Genomic DNA, 17,171 nt, shown 5'->3' on the forward strand with positions numbered 1-17,171 from the left:
TGCGCGCACAGAACGCCCATCCTCCCCGTTTGTCGGGCTCCCACTGATGTTTTTATTTATTACATCTGTGACTGGGTAGGGAAATACTCCCGACTCGACCGAGAGAGCGTTTGCTACTTTGAGAACGAGCGACGCGCGTCCCTGCGAGTTACCGCGGCAGCCGCCTCCGTCGTCATCGCCGCCGTCACCGTCGTTGTCGTCGTCGTCGTCGTCGCCGTCGTCGCCGTCGCCGTCGTCCTCGTCGTCGCCGCCGCCGTCGTCGTCGTCGTCGTCGTCGTCGTCGTCGTCGCTGTCACTGTCATTGACATCGTCACAGTCGTATCTCGTATACGTTACGGTTCTCTCGCGATTACGCGTCACTCTCGTCCAGAACCTGGTGTAGTCATCTCGGTCTGTTTTCCGTTTGTTGTGGCATGAAAGCGTCGTCTTCGTGAGCCAGTGAACAAGTTACTTGTCGACGAGCCTGCGCGACATCGTCGCCGTCAGTGCAACGACTGTTGCTGTTGTTGTCATTGTTCTTGCTATTCGTCGTTGTGCACTTGACGAGCTAACACGATTGAATAAAACGTTTACGTGATGGATGGGTGAAAATATAATATGCACGTTGTGAATTGAAAGTTTGTTATGGACACAGAAGTTCACGTGCGTGTGAGGACTGAAGAGATCGTGCGGCCCGATCCGCTCCAAGACGCGCGATACATTTTTGCAGTGACAAGCATCGCAGGACGCCAACTTGGCGCAAGTTTTAAGTAAATCGTTCACACTCCGCGATTGTGGATCATCGGAGGATCTGCGAAGGTTCACCAGGAGGATCGCAAGAAATCATTCAACATGCATTGAAGCCTTATTTGACGCTCGATCGTTCGAGTCGTATCGATATTCGCCAGCGGGCGAATACGCAGCGATACGGCGACGTGAACGTCCACGGCACGGAGCACATCGCTGACGACCAGGACGTGCCAGAGTGTCTCGTCGTCTCTACGAATCGTAGGAAGAACAGGGACGCGCGTTTCCGACCATCCATGGACCACGGAGCGATGGACAGCTCTTCCGATCACAGCAGTCGTGCCAGTCCCATAACCGGCAGCCCAAAACCACACAGCCCGTCGACGCAGCAGAGCCAGCAACAGCAGCAGCTCCACGGCAGTCAGCACCAACCGCCGTCGTCTCATCAGCAATCGCACGGGCGTGATCAGATCCGCGATCATCATCAGCAGCAGCAACAACACCGCGGTGTGCCGACACCAGGTTCGCCCACGCGAGGTTCGCCACCCCAGGGCCTTCCTCTGAGTCCACCGCCACTGTCGGCCGGGGGAGGCCCCGGGGCACCGCCGGGTATGGTGCCTCGCATGCCGGGACTACCGCCGCCAGGATTGGGGCTGTTGGGCCAGCTCGGCGGTATGCTGAGCGGACACCACAGCTCGCCGCTGGAGCTGATGGCGGCCCACCACGCGGTTTTGCCGCCCAGATCCTACAACAGTCCACCGCCGATCAGCACCAGCGATCCCACCGCCAACGAGTGCAAGCTGGTCGATTACCGTGGTCAGAAGGTCGCGGCGTTCATCATCGCCGGCGACACGATGCTCTGCCTGCCACAGGCCTTCGAGCTGTTCCTCAAACACCTCGTGGGCGGCCTCCACACGGTCTACACGAAACTCAAGCGGCTGGATATCGTGCCGTTGGTGTGTAATGTCGAGCAAGTTAGGATCCTACGCGGCCTCGGAGCCATCCAGCCCGGCGTCAATCGGTGCAAGCTGCTCAGCTGCAAGGACTTCGATGTTCTTTATAGGGACTGCACCACGGCCAGGTAAGCCACGACGCTTTTCCTCTTTAGATGTTGTTGGTTAGGCTCGTTGCGCTCTGTACGTTGTTTCATGTCGCGAGGAACTTGCGTTTCTTGAAATTTGTGCTTGACCGTTAATTTGGTGTCCAGAGCGAGCAGGAAAGAGCAGAGCTCGATATCGTGTCTGATAGGTCCAATTTCACGTTTCTCGATCTTGTCTTGATCGTGTTTGTTATTTTGTGTTAAGTATTTCTGGAGAGGAATGGAGTAGTGACGAATAATTGATAATTAATGTAGGCCTGTTTCGATAACGACAAGACCGGAAATGAAGCTCGTGTCTTGAGCGCCTCGTAGGCTCTGCCGAACAGAAGCTACGATCCTCGCATACATTAATAACGCATGGTGTCGCCGCTGGGCAGCAGTTTATCTTCGCCCATACCTCAGCTCGGCTTTCGCGCTACCAGTCGGCCAAAAAGTACTTTAATTGTGCACTACCTACCGCTCCTTAAGACTTGATCATCGTCGAAAACGGCTTCCGGTGACCCTCGGGCCTTCTTGTACGGGCGATTCATGTGCGATCCTCATGCATCGAAATTGCTTCGCGAGATTGCAGTTTGCGGTTCGAAAAGAATCGTCGTTCCGGAAACTATTCTATTTGTTAAAGACTGCACCTCGTATTCCTTTCTAAATTAACGCTCGCAAAACGGAGCGATCGTACGACGAGATGGAATTAAGATTCCCGGATCGTGGCACGTGCTGCTCGTTTCTAGAATTGTCACCGAGTCCCCGCGCCAACAGGTGTCCCTTTCACGGCAGTTTCTCTGAATGAATCGTCCCCAACGAGGGATAGAAGGAGAGGATGCCGGGCGGGAGGAAGAGAGCCTGGTGTTGTACAAGCTCTCTCTCCTCCTCTTTCGCTCTCTCTTACTCCACCCACGAGGTAGACGACAGACGAAATGGAATGGTAAACGGAACGAGGGGATTTAGGGTCGTCAGGGAAAATGTTGTCCTCTCCCGCAATGTCGTTTATCAGCTGAAATCGTCCCGTTGGTCGATACATCGTGTCGAGCGACCCGCTCGACGATCTCGGCCGTTGCGAGTCAGTTAAGTCGCCCATGTTGTACGATTAATTAACGCGAAGTGGACGGAATACCGCGGCGGACCGCGAATCGCGCGGCAAACGGACAATATTTGTACGACGTGGCGGCGCACAGCAGCAGTCACAACGGAAACGGATTCAACGCGACGCGAAGAGAGGGACGAAGCGAGAGGGCACCGAGGGAATATCCCGAGGGACGGAGCGAAAGAGCCAGAAGAGATGGCTAGAAGGCGAGAGCGAGCGCGGGAGGAAGAAGGAGCAAGTTCGTAGGGCTCGCGGGGATCCAAATAATCCGGAGTCGCAGTCACAGTAGCAGAGCTCCGCGAGCCGTCGGCTCGTGCGGATCTTTCCCGGGTTCGTTTCGTCGTCTCGGCAGGTTGCGCTTCCGCGCGACGTAAACTTGAAGTTGTAGCCTAATTAGAGTGGCCGGTTTCCTCGCTGCCGTGTTAACTCCGCCCGTAGATTAGATAATTTCAACTCTCTTACGTTTGTAATCTGCTATTACAAATAGCGCTCACGATGTAGAAAGCGATACGGGGGCTATTACCTCTCGGCAGAGTTTTATCTGACAGTTCTGAGACTCTCTCCCTAAATCACTCTGGTTCTGACATCGAGAACGATCTACGATTACCGGTAACGATTGCACATTCATTAACGTTCGAGGATACGGACAGACATCCGTTGGTTGAGTATCTTTAAAGATCCTCGGACGTGTTTCATCGTTTAGCAAACGTCTTCCAGTTCGATTCCGATCGCGGATGTCGATCGGAGAAAAGCGAGTCGCACGAAAAATAAGATGATCGAGGGGCTGCGCGACATGGGCTTCCTGTGCGGTCCGATCGCGTGTATCGCCGGCGTCGTTACATTCTGATAATGCACGGCAACGGTAGCAGCAGCAAGCCATGCCGCGTCTACGACGAGCCAAACACACACCCACACATACGGCTCGCACGTATGCACTTGCACAGATACACACGATTGCACCCCGCCGCTCTGCGCTTCTGCCGCACTGATGCAACAGCATGCGCCCGGAACCGCACCGATAATTCAGGGGGATTTTTCTTGCGGTTTAGAGCGCGGCGCCGGGTGCGCTGTTCCGTCCCATCGGCGCGGAGATATAGGACCGATCGCGTCGGACGCGCAGTATTTCGTGCTCACGGCGGTAATAATAACGTTCAAAAAGAGCGGAGTATGCAGGCGACAACGACGGACGCGAAGTTGCGAAGCCGCGGACTCGGTGCGCGGAACCGCGCGCGCGCGCGTCGACGCTGCAACGTCGAGAGTGCAGATGGGTCGTTACCGCTCGATTGCAAGGGTGGTTTTTCTTGCCGAAGGCCTGCTCGCTGTTCGGATCCTCCTAGAGACCGTGAATCCGCGAGACGAGAACGCCGCTATCTGATCGAGAACGCCGTTACGGGCTGAAAAGTAATCGACTGCAATAATTGCGCGCATACGTCGTATCCTGCATGCACGTCCTGTATACGGGCCCTACGATAATAATAAATCGTCGGCGAGGAAATAATAATGCGGCCGCGTTGCGCGTAGCTAACGAGACGAGTCAATTATATTAATTAATTTGCCTAACTCGGTCGGACGAACGAACCAACGAACGAACGTACGATCGCCTGAAACTGCCTATTCGCGAATCGAGCCTCTAATTGGGAATCCGCGAAATGAGGTCGCGCGAGGGGAGACAATGAAGAAAGACGGCAGAAAAGAGCAGAACGCGCGCGGCAACGTGATTTTTTCCGTTCTTCCGTCTTCCTATCGAGCTCGCGACGCTTAGTGTACCTGGCATAACAACAGTCAGCTGGAAGTACGTGGGAGTGCGCGCGGCCCTGGACTATAATTCTATGCGCTATTAGCCGTTTAATTATAAAATTGTGCATAGATTAATTGGCTGCCGTAATGGACCTAACAATGCACAGACACATTGTGAGAGAACGAGAGACACAAGGGGCGAAAGGAGGCGGCGAGGGAGAGAAAGAGAGAGAAAAGGAGGGGTACACACAGAGAATAGAATCGGGGAGGAGAGAGGGCGATGAGGGGCGAGGGGGAGAGCGAGAGCACCGCGTGGAAAGAGAGAAAGGAAGACACAGAGGAAAAGGAGAGGGAGAGAGAGAGAGACGGAGGCAGAAAGCCGTTATTAATATTTATTTCCTCTGCTCGCTCCTCCCAGCTCCTGGTTGTTGCCGTGCGCCGATGCGTGGTTATAGGCTACGTAAGCTTTTAATATCTATGCGCTCGTGTTAACTGCACGAATACACAAATAGGGCTCGGTAAAGTCCTCGTATGAGCGCGACTGTGCTCGCTCTCTCTCTCTTCCTCTCCGCGCTCTCGGAAAGCATCGCGATATTATTCCACGGACGAACGTACGTCTCGAAAAGGGATTGGCTTCGATTCTCTTGCTACAGCGACGCCGAGTGGATGACGATCGTCTCCTTCCTCCCTCTCGCTCGTTCTCTTTCTCTCTCCGTACACGAGCGCGTATCTATCTGGTAATTGTATCGTTTACAGCAGCTGGCAGGCCTCTCGGCCTTTTTTTCCCCGTTCCGTATCCTGCACGGGGAATTGGGCCGTCAGCGTGATATTATAAAGGCTCGCATGACCCCATTGTTAGCATTACTTTTCATCGAGATATACGTGGCTCTGCCGCTGCATCGTACGTACACGCGCGTTCCGCACTCCCCCACGAGGCGTACGTGCGTGTGCGTGTCTCTCCGTTAAATCTGCTTGTCGATTAATCCCATAACCGAAAACGAAGTCCGCGCGTTCGCCATTACCGCGCACCGGTACCGTGAGAATAATTTGCCCGACCATCCCGCGATTTATGAAAACCGCGAAGCGGATGAGTCTTCAACTTCGTAATATGCATAAGTGATGACTATGCCCTGGTTTTTTTTTCGTTGATGAAATAAAACGACGGACCACATACCGTCTCTCGATTGGAAAACTCGAGTGCATCATAATCCGGATGCCGATCGTTAATGGCCATTTTGTAGCTCGTACCACAGCAATTCCGTGATGCAGTCACGGTACTGGCATCGTTCCTTCGTTCATTCGTTTGTTCGTTTATCGATCCAGCGGTCGCAATTGTAATGGTTTATCGAGTCGTTTAATTATACGACGTCGCCGAGGAAACCGGGGCGGCCTTTTCCATTTGCGGAATGTTTACAGCTCTCGAGGCATGGTCAGCGGTCACTAATCTCTTCTTACAATCGTTCTTAATTTACGGAAATTAATTGAAAACACAAATCTGAGAGGGGTGCCTTTCTTTCCAGCATCCATCCGCCGCCCTCCGCCCACACCATCGCCAGTCAGCCTATTCCGCCGCGCTCCGCTCGTAATTCTCGGTAATTAATAATCTGCAACAAGTAATAATAAAGCCAGTAATCCGGCTGCGCGCGGCGCCGCGGCCGAGCAGCGTTCTTAATTCTGGATAATTAATGCAAAGACAAACAAGAAGGATTAAAACCGAGCTACCCACCCACCCGCCGCTCTTTCTCTCGTTGTTTCTTCGTACTTCTCTCCCTCTTTTTAACGCCGCTGTTCGCTTCTCGTTCCTATAACGTTCTCAAAGATGGCCGACTGGCGTAGCCGTGCAAGAGATTCGCCACTCTCTCCTCTCTTTTATTCCTTCCTCTCTTCACAAAACTTACAAACTTTCAGACGCGCGATGTATGCACTCTCTCGCTCTTTCTCTCTGACGTTTTCAATTATGTCGAATTTATCCGAGTTGCGCTGTAAACCTGGCAGTGTGTGTTGTGTCTCGGTGAATTTACTCTCAAAGCGAAACGTTTAGTTCAATCGTCGTTTAGGATCGTGTTTCGTAAGAAGAGAAGCGCGATTGCGATGCGCTGCGCATCTTAATCACGCACGGCTTTGAGGCAATTAAGGAAATTAATTAATTAAGTGTTTGAAACCAGCACTAAAATTCAAAGATGTAATCACGCGGTTAACGAAAAACAAGTAGTATTGTGTAGTATTTTATTTACGTGGATTATTTACGTGGTTTGAGCACAGACGATAAAAGCATTTCTTGCTCTATTTGTGGTAGATTCTTCAAGTAAGAAAGAAAGAGCTTCGCTTAATTTCGTTTGTTTATTTCTCCGAGCTTTAAACAAAATAGTTCAGTTATTGAGCGAAGAATTCATGGCTTGGTTCGAGTTTGGTAAAGCTGTGAAATATATAAATTAAATTTGTGCTTTCCAACAAAGTGTATACGATCAGTGCTATCTACACTCCCCGATCGTTACTGGTAACATCATTGCTCCACGTCGGCGGACTTTTCGACATAGATAGTAACAAAATTAACAGGAAGCATTAATCGAATCTACGTAGAGGAGAGAAAAAAATAAAAGTGTCGGCCGCGTGTGCAAAGATAAAGTCACAATATTATTATCGCGATCTGCATCGCGTCTGCTGACCGTCTGCATGCGGCAAGACGAGATCGTTTCTCGAGGACGATGGGAACCCGTGTATGGTACGCCCAGAAAGGAGAGGAGAACCCGGGTGAGAGCAGGATGCGAGCGGGCCCATGGCTATAATCACGAGGCCTCTTGATGGTAAGATACAAATGCAAGTCATCGGGGCCCCGTATTGTATCGCAATGGCGCCAGGCTCCCGTTCCGCGTTTCCCTTTCGGCATTCCCCGATGCGTTCTCTATCGTGCTGCGCTCGATGGAACGCGAGAATGGCTCCCAATTTAAGGCGTTAAATGCGCCGACTGTTGCACTCGATTTTCGACGCTGATATTCTGCGTTTCCTGTCGGGCCGTTAGCACGCCATATTCTCGCCAATCACGCTGGACCGATCTGTGAATTTAACACGATCGAACCGCGAGATTTCATTTCTACCAGCGTTTATCGTATCACTTAGAAAACGGACACTCCCATCGTACAAATCTCGCGCGTTATTTCGAAATCGTGTTTCCACGTGCGCAACCTTTTAGATAAGATTATGTTACCGTGCTCGCGCTGCTTTTGACGGCCGGGGTCGTGTGCTCTCGTAAACTCTTGTAAATATCGTTGCAAGTCTCGAAGGGATGAAAGCGGAAGACGCTTCTGCCATGCAGGTCGATAATGTTCACGAGACGAGCACGCGGCGACAAGGTTGACGGTGGTGGCTGCGACATCAGCCGGAGCGTTCTCTCGCCGACGAGAGCGCTCGGTTGCGTCGCACAGTTTTTAACATTGGCCTCTCGCAGGAGCCAAAATCGATTGTTTCCGCGCGAGCCAGTGACCTACATTAAAACAGCTGACTGTGGCGGCGAGACCTACGAGTCCCGTTTCGTTCTTTCCCCTTGACTCACCCTCGTCCCTTGCTGACGATACCCCCGCCCTCGTAAAGAACTATCCCCAAGAGCACATCCTTCGCTCTCTCGCTCGCTAAGCTGATGACTAAAGCGTAGCGCAAGTGAAACAAGGGTTCCTCATCTTCCCGTATATTCGTCGTTAGCCCGGATTAAATTCAATCGATTCTAGCGAGGGAAGCGCGCGAACATTCACTGAACGCAAGTTCATACAAACGTAAATTCGCGAGTGATTCAAGCAGACCGGTTCAAGCGGATCGATCGTGAATCGAGAAATCTCTTTTGGAGATCTTTTATTTCGCCGATAAGAGAATTATGTCGTTTTAAGAGGTGGAACAGGCCGAGGGACTTGATGAAAAAGGTTTAATATGAATTACGTAGCTGATCGCAATCAAGTGCCTCCTCCAGTCGATACCGTCGCATGAATTCCTCGTCGTATCGTGTCCCGCATTACAGAAAACACTCGGAGTGGCCCTCTTAACCATCTCTCTCGGGAGACACGTTTAAGAATCCCGCATTTGTACATGCAATCGCGTGTCTGCGTCGAGTAAGCCTTGCCTCGATAGAACCGAGCCTGGACGTGTTGTGGACGTGTCGTGCTACCGGCGCGCGCTCGGGCCCGTAAATCCTTTACGGCAACAATTTTATGCGGCCGCAGACTCAACGAAATCGATCCGAGGGTCAGTACAAATCCCATCCTGACTCTTGCTTTCTTATTGCCTTCTTTCATATCGCTTTCTTATTATCGTAATCGCTCGTCCGATCACGACAAGGATTCGCATTTGGACGATTGGTCTCGCTTTTATTTTGTATTTCTACGTTTAATGTCTGTGTATGCAGAAACCGGGTTATTATCCTCACGCCCGCGTTACGCATTATCGTTTTCATTTACGGAAAGGTAAACCACTTGTCTTGTTCAGGTCACGTTGGTCGTTGAAACGTTGAAACCTGCGGCACGCACACGTATCTCCGATTTGATTTACACGGTATAGAATGTTCGTGTCATACGTATAATTTACGAATGATCGATTGGCCGGAAATGACATGGAAACATTTCGTAAACATTTCGGTATACACGTGATTCGAGAATTATTATTCATTAACTAGTAAATATCTCAGAGCTAGAGGTATAACCGTTTATTTGGCGATATTTTCTCAGAGTACGAAATTGCGAAAGAGTAAATGTTGCTCGAGAGAGCTTCTTAATTCACAAGAAAGTCGCCGCGTTTGGTCGGTGGTATTGCGTAATTGCCGTAATTATGTGTCGCCCAGCAATATCGTTGTGGCATTATGGTGGCCCTCGTCGTCGTCGTCGCCTTACGGATGTCGGAATGCCGCAGCCCGAATAAATTTCAAGTTTTCGTCGGTGATCGTGCACCGTATGCAAACTGCACGAAAGGCACCCTTTCCGCGTCTCGCGAGGCAGCCTGTCACAACGATACTCGGTAATTTCGAGTGATTCGTGGACGACGTCAGCGAGCATATCGCACCCCCTTTTGCGAGAGAGGGCTTTCGTGTGCACGCTAGCCACTCCAACTCGTTACACACGGTAATTAAACGACGCACGAGACCACCCGAGGAGCTAGGTGGCAGTTAGAACTTGGCTTTGGCAGAAATCAAGTCGTTGTTAGAACTCGCGCGCTCGGCCTCTCGAGTTACGCGTTCATCCGGATCGATTGCGCAAACAGCCGTGATTAGCATCAACCGTATGTAATTAATATGATTCCCTCTGTGTCGTATCGCGATCATGCAAAACGTTACGATACTGAATACTCACGGAGCACGCTCGACGATTCGGAGGCGGTGCACGGACGACGACGTGCGGCACGGCGCGATTGTTTGCGACTTTACCGGGGCGAAATCGGTGCCGATCGGAGAAGGCAACGGTGGTGTCGAGCGAGGCCGTCCGTTTGGCTCGCGTGCCGTCGAGTTTGGCGCAACGTCGCGCGTCAATCAAAAGCGGATTCCCGGGTAGCTGCTCCTATAGTAATGATCCCTGCACTCGATGTCGAGTCGATCTTACGTACATGGACGCCTGATAGGCCCTGTGATATACCCTTGAAGGGTGCCCAGGCAGCGAGTCGTCAGCCCAGTCAGCCCAGTCAGCCAACTCGACCCGGCGTTTGCCGGTTTGTCGGGCGAGACGAGGAGCCATCTTTACACGCGTGCGGTCCGCTCGCGTGATGCACGCATGCCGCCTCTCCTCCTCGATATTCCGTTCCTTCCTCCATGGGGCCCCGGTTGCCCCGCTTCTCCCTCTCGTTTCTACGTGCACGTCTCCCGACGATCGTGGCGGCTGCCGTCTCCTCTGTCTCCTCCTCACTTCTCGACTTGGCTAGTGCGACCGTTTACGCGCTTTTCCCTTTCGCGTACGATCGCGAATCTAGGCTTACGGGATAAGCGCCGCGTGACCGGCAGATATCGATCGAGCGAGTTACGAGCGAGAATCCGCGGCCGCGAGTTAGTGCCTTCTGGGTTCTCGATGGTCCTCGTAGCTGCTGCTGACGATGCGAGAGATAAGAAGGGAGAAAGAGAGAAAGAGAGAGAAAAGAGGAAGGAAGGATAATCGCCGATAACCATTATCGATCGCTGCGCGAACCTAAATTGGACGTGATCCACTTATTTGAGTCGCGCGATTTGCGTACGGTTTTGTGCCGAACGTTCCGTCGTCTCGAAACGGCGATCAGACATCCTTTGGGCGTGTTGTTGTCTTTTATTACGACAGTAACGCGCGAGATACCGTCAGATATTCATTCCGAATCGACGAGTTTGCCGATTCATTAAGCGCGCGCAAGGATACGCGGTCAACGATTACGATTCCGTGAATTCGGATCGTTTTTACGATCAACTGAAATGGCTCATTCATTAACGGGGCACCCGTTCGCTCTTGGAGGCATCGAATAATGATCATCGGCCCGGTCATTTCTGCCATGTCTGATTGTTAATCACGGCTGGACAAGTACGCACGAATCCTGCATTTTTTGCAATTGCGATCGTAATCACCGGCAGGTTTTTCACGCGTCCGACGATAAGACGTCTCGTCTCGCAATTAATTTTCTAACGTCTCGAGGATTATTCCTCATCAGCGGTGGTGTCTAGTCGGTCGCCGTGTAACGCGCAACCTTTTAATTCCACCGCCGTGTACGCTCGCGCGCACGCAAGATAATGTCGAATAATATGTAATTATATCATTGTTCGGAATTAGCTGCCAGAGAGAAAGAGAGGCGAGCCGTTGTTATACCGAGTTCGGGCGCTCGTGAACGAGCAACCGAGGTGTTATTAGCGCCTGACATTGATACATCCGACCACGTCGTCCTCGCAGTGGCGTGGATATCGTCGCTACGTTATCCGCCTCGCCGTATTCGATCCGCTCGTCGATCGCATCAGCGACAATTCGGCAGGTAGGCAGGCAGGTGTCCGTCGTGTTTGTCGCTTTCGCGAAGAAGATAACGAATTACGAATTACGATCAACAGACGTGAATTAATTAGGATGGATGCGCGCCGGTGCGTGACTGAGCCAGAATTAACAAGTATTCCTAATGATTCAACTTGAGCGAAAATATTCCTGCATTTAGGAGACTGCAGATGGAAAGAGAAACCATTAATTAATTCCAAGATATCACTAATTAAGAGCGACTTTTCGAGTTTCAAGAATAATTCAGTATGAACTGCTCGATCGAGATAAAATCGAGCTGAACAACCCGCTTGGACGCTGAAGATCCGTACTGTTGCTCATGACGAGCATCCACGAGCGAGCATAGGCATGTAATTACGTGGGATTCTGGCTCTCGAAAGCGTTCGCTATTTATCAATGTCGTTCGCGCGCGTTACATGCCGTCTTCTCGGGGTACCAGAGCTATCTAGTAAAAGCGGAGAAAACGATCGCAGGCGGTTTAATTGTCAAAGTACCGAGGAAAGAAGAGGGACTGCGAGGGAACATGCGCGATTTGCGCGTTCATCGATGGCTGGAAAACCGCGCGAGTCCATTAAACGATTTAATCCGTGGTGGCGTTACGATACATGATATATACCGCGACGTCGATCCCGACAAAGAGCAGCGATCGGGCGGCGTCGCGCTGCGAATAAATTACACGATGATTCTGCACGATCGTGACGCATTGTAAGCAAACTTATGCCCGTAGGCCCGACTTCAAATTGCTTCGATTACCAACTTTATGCATTCGATCGTGGCTGTGCGATCGCACGATAGCGCGCGCTGTCCGATTACCTTTCGATTCCCGTTGACGATCCGATCCGGAGAGCACGTATTCGCGATGCACTCGCGCGAGAAGACGTCCGCGGGGGCGGCGGATTCTCGCGGCCGATTATTATCGCCTGACACAGGCCATAAAGTACATTTTAATTCGTGCACATCGCGCGAGATAAGACCAAGCCGACTAGCTAACCGAGAGCCGTGCGTGCTCGGTACGCGGCGGGAGAGGAGGGCTGTACGCGCGGTGCCGAGCGTGGGACAATCAGACTTGCAAAAACGGGACTTAATTGGGCCTTTAACCACGCCGGGGAGAGAGAATGATGATTAATCGCAGACGAGCCGGGGCGTAATCTGGATACTCCGGCGAGTACTCGAAAACGGGCAACGCGAAGATAAATCGCGGGCATCCTTGAGGCGGGAATACGTACGTGCGTCGTACGCGCTGGCGAACGGTCGTAACTTGAACACCTGTGAAACTCCGCGTGTAAAACCCCCCCCGCTGAATTATTTATCCATCGACAGATGATAGATACCGAATGCCGCGAGAAGAACCGTACGACGATGGCGCGCGCGCCTAAACGCATCCCGAGCGTGTTGCCGTTAACTTAATACGCGGTTTCGTTCGTATAACCGCGCGCGTATAAACGTACGTTCGTACAGGCAGAGTTGCACGTCGCTCGATCGTATCTCAGGCCGCTGGCTACGGAGTTTAGACACCCGTTGCCCGCGGAAATGTCAGTATTGTATAAACTCGGTCCCGCGCGCGTCGAGAGAATTCTATACACGCGATGTATCACGGGAATCTTCTGCTCGGCCAATTTTCGGATATGAGAGCGAGCCGAAGAAAGCGGAGCCACAGAAATAGGAGAGCCCGCTGAGAATCCCGTTCCGTCCGTCGTCCGTCGTTGGAGAACGAGCAGTTTTGTTGGCGCGGATATTTCGTTGCTTATTCTCATTCTTCTTCCTTTCTCTCTTGAACGCGGTACTCTAGGCGGACCCTACCATCTGCCCCTCTTTCCCGCGTTCGATGCCCTTTTTTCTCGTTTTCATTTCCCCGCCACGCGCGTAGACCAAGCTGCGTGCATACTCTTGGCTGGCTTTCAGTCCTGCCTAGCGTGCATCGCGCGGCCGCCGAAGATTAATCGTACATTCATTACAAACTCTGGAAAACAATGCTCGAGTGACACGTGAGAACAGTGCAGACGATTATTTTAATCGCCACCCTTATCGGATCTACGTTCCGAAATTCAAAACGCGGAGGAGCGTGCGTTTCGAGGATGAACTTGTCGATATCCACATGACGATATCGCTGACGGTTTCGCAATCGGCATTTTCGATGAACCGCAGCGGCGGGGCGATGCCGAGGAAGGCCGCGCTGTGCGGCGCGACCGCGTATCTCTCCCTTAAGAAAGTTCGCAAACGAGCTGCCGTCGTTAATGAGACGATATTTCAGTTTTTGAATAACTGACCTAGTCCGAGAGAGAGAGAGGAAGAGAGAAGGAGACGTGGACGGAGAAAGAGAGAGAGAGAGGATACACGTCGAACCGGTTCCGAGAGCAGTCTCGACCGCGTCTACCCAGTGGAAACATATGTCTCAGAGCGCCGTGGCTTCCCCTGCGCCTTTGTCCGGCGCTTTGTACGCACGTTTGTTCTCTAGCTCTTTCTTTCTCTCGCTCGCTCGTTGCCGATTTTATCGGCCCCGGTACTCATAATTCGCGCGTTGCATGCGTATCTGCTCATCTGGCCTGCGGAGTCTTCCGCGCGCCTGTATCGCGGCCTTTTCCCCTTTTCGCTGGTGCTTTTATCGGGAGCGCGCGCGTACGCAGCACGTACTGTGCGCGCATACATCATCCGGTCGATTCGGTACCTAATGGCCGTTTCGGTCTCGGACATGTACCTTTGCTTCGATCGTCTCCTCCCTGCTCTGTAAGGCGAGGATTTCCACGTCGAATCTCGGTTTTTCTCGTCGGCGTGCAACGAGAGCGCCGTGCACGAGTGAGCGCGGCTACCGTTCGCGGCGAGCCGGCCGCGATGAGAAACCGTTTCCTTTTTTTCTCTTCGCGGTGCGCGCATCCTCCGCGCCGCGATGGGATCGCTCCGGGAGATGTGTTCCTCGACCTCGATGTGGTAAGATCAAGCGAGGACATATTTTTTTCCTCTCCAAGTGCCGATCGCTCCTCTCGTTAATGGGCGTTTCATCGACGCGCGAGCCAAGAGGCTCGTTCTCTGCTTCGCGACGAAAGGTTCAGACGAATGATGGGGGAGGGGGGGAAGTGCCAGGTCGATCGAACGAGGCCGCTTCGGGCAAACAAGAAGCCGTTGCAGCGGCTGCTGTTCCGCGCGTACGCAACATAGTAGCGCAGGGAATGAAAAGGAGATAGACGATCCGAATGTATCACGCCAAGAAAGAGAAAAACAGAGAGAAAGAGAGATAGAACGAGTGGTGAGATCGTCGATCGAAAGACACGGGCGAAAGAGATTCACTGGCGATCAGATATCGACGAATCGAAATGAAAACCAAACAAGCCCACCTCCCGCCAGCTCGATTCATCCGTCCTCACGCCGCCGCGCCTCGTTCCATCGATAATTGATAGAATAAATTAAATCATTTGTCTTGGCGGGAAATTAAAAAGGTAATTTATATACGGTTAGTCGGGGCGTACCTGGGTGAGTCTCGGCCGAGCGGGAGAGAGAGAGAGAGAAATAGAGACAAGCGAGCTACACCTACACACGTGGATCTGTTCGTTTCCTCGTGGGGCATTAGACGCGCAGGGGAAACCATCCGGGATGCATCACTTGGAATTATCGAGTGGACCGCGAGAGGAAGAGAGGCACGCAGAGCGGTAGATATGAGACGGAGGGAGTGCATGCGAAAAAAGGCGAAGGAACGGGGGATAAGAAAAGAGCGAGAAGTATACGCTACGGTGGGCGAATCGTTTTGTTTCTGGCTGATTTTTCGATTTATTCCTCGCTGATGAATCAGGTGTGGCTTTTTCTCTTTCACTCTCGACCGAGGGCGAGATTACTTTTGTGGGCGGGTCGCTCTCTGTCAGTGCCTTCGAGGTTACATCCAGGTATAGAGAGACAGAGAGAAAGGAGGGAGAGAAAGAAAAAGACTCTCTCTTTCTCGCGAGCTGTGTTCGGCCTGTCTCTCTACATGGGCAATTCTCGCGCTCCCGAGTTCTTCTCCCGGCTTGTCTTCCTGATTTGATGTAAATTGGAACACGAGGGTAGCGATGCTACTCTGATACCCTCTCGCGCGAGGTATCAGATACTCCCAAGCGCGTGTATCAATCTTTAGCGTTGTATTGCAGTGGCGCGAACACCATCGAGATGCGAGATACTCTTCGGTTCTTTCGGACGTGACGCGCGAGATGAAGCGTCAAAAGTTTCTTATTATTATGTCACTGATCGTGCATCGTTACTATCGATGTCAAATTTCTTATCGTTTCAAATTTGTTATTCTTCTAAAATAGAGATTAAGATCAGCATGTAACAGCATACAAATACAAATACAACGAGTAGGAAGCTTAACGAGATCGGCAAACGAAGTTTTCCGCGCTCGGAACGGAGGCGACGTGGATCGCTTATTGAGACGGAATAAATCTACGGTTCAACGAGGTCGTAAAACGCCCGAGTACCAAACGCAGGGGCAGGGAACGGCTCGCTCCCTCCTACGAGGCTCTCGACGGAGGCGGTCCCGGCGCGAGCTCACGTGTTTGAAATTACAATAAATATTGAGCGCCAATTAGAAGGGATGTTTTCACAGATGATACGCGCGTCTGATATATATCAGGTACCATATGTGCGTGTGCGTGTCCCGCGAGAGTAGGGAGAAGGGGGGAAGAGAGGAAGGCACGGAATCGTACCGAGATCGTCGTCATCGTCATTATCGCCGTCGTCATCCGCGCGCGTAGCGAAGGCTGAGGCGCGGCGCCTCTGATGATATTGGTTTAGGCGCATCACTCTCTGCGATTGCTAATAAATAACGAGAAGAGCTCGCTCGGGCGTCGGGACGATGGTGGAGGGAAGAGGAGAACGATTGCCCGGGTTTAAGGAAGAGAAGGAAGGGTCCGCGGGGCACGCGAGAAGGGCCCTATTTTGACGGGCCGACGGTCGGCCATGGCCCGGCCGTCTGTTTTCTCAGGCAACAGCAGAAAACGAAATATACGCGCGCGAAACGCTCTTTCTCTCTCTCGTTCTCTCTTGCTTCCTCCCCCCCTCTTGGCCGTCTCTAATAGTATCTCTTCCTACTTTACTCCATTCTGCGCTTTCCTTTCTCCCTGTCTATCCGACACGTCGCCGTTTCGTCTCCGTCTTGCCTGCGCTACCACTCTATTGGGATGCAAAGCGTGAGCGGTGCGTCGGTCGTTAAATTTCTTTTTTGCCGAAGATGGCTGGAAGGCGATAGGTCGATCGTCGTGGAACGAGCGATCTCGTATGCGATTCCGGCAATAAATACTATTATCGCGAAACGGTAAATCACATTAGCAATAAGCAAAAATGTGGAGATAATCCGATAAGCCGACACGATTAACACGCCTGCGATTCTCCGTGAAGGTTTCCGCTGAAGAACTCTTGATACACACGTGGACGCGCGATGATACGTAGAAAGGTGAAGTGTTGGCGAAAGATTGACGATGACTCGACGCGCGATGTCCAAGCGAGAGCGAGAAAGTAACATCGCACGAAAAGCTTAAGGGCCAGAGCAACACGAGAAACAAGGTCCCGGCTCTCTCACTCTCGAAGCGGCAGCGAAGGACGA

The 17,171-nt window shown here is 52.0% G+C and overlaps 1 protein-coding gene across 4 annotated transcripts in view; it reads left to right on the forward strand.

The window, feature by feature from the left end:
* The first annotated feature begins 229 nt into the window (after nucleotides 1-229).
* The window catches only part of LOC105287640 (dachshund homolog 2), a 216,263-nt gene continuing 199,321 nt past the window's right edge, over nucleotides 230-17,171 (forward strand). For 2 of the 4 annotated variants that reach the window (XM_020034369.2, XM_011353297.3), the window contains exon 1: nucleotides 1,197-1,807. In XM_020034369.2, the coding sequence (XP_019889928.2) occupies nucleotides 1,338-1,807 (470 nt within the window). In that variant the 5' untranslated portion in view covers nucleotides 1,197-1,337. Of the gene's footprint in view, nucleotides 1,808-17,171 lie in introns of all 4 variants that reach the window. The other 2 variants (XM_011353298.3, XM_020034367.2) reach the window with 2 other exon arrangements.

Source organism: Ooceraea biroi, chromosome 5 (genome assembly GCF_003672135.1).
Source record: "Ooceraea biroi isolate clonal line C1 chromosome 5, Obir_v5.4, whole genome shotgun sequence".
Taxonomy (NCBI): Eukaryota; Metazoa; Arthropoda; class Insecta; order Hymenoptera; family Formicidae; genus Ooceraea; species Ooceraea biroi.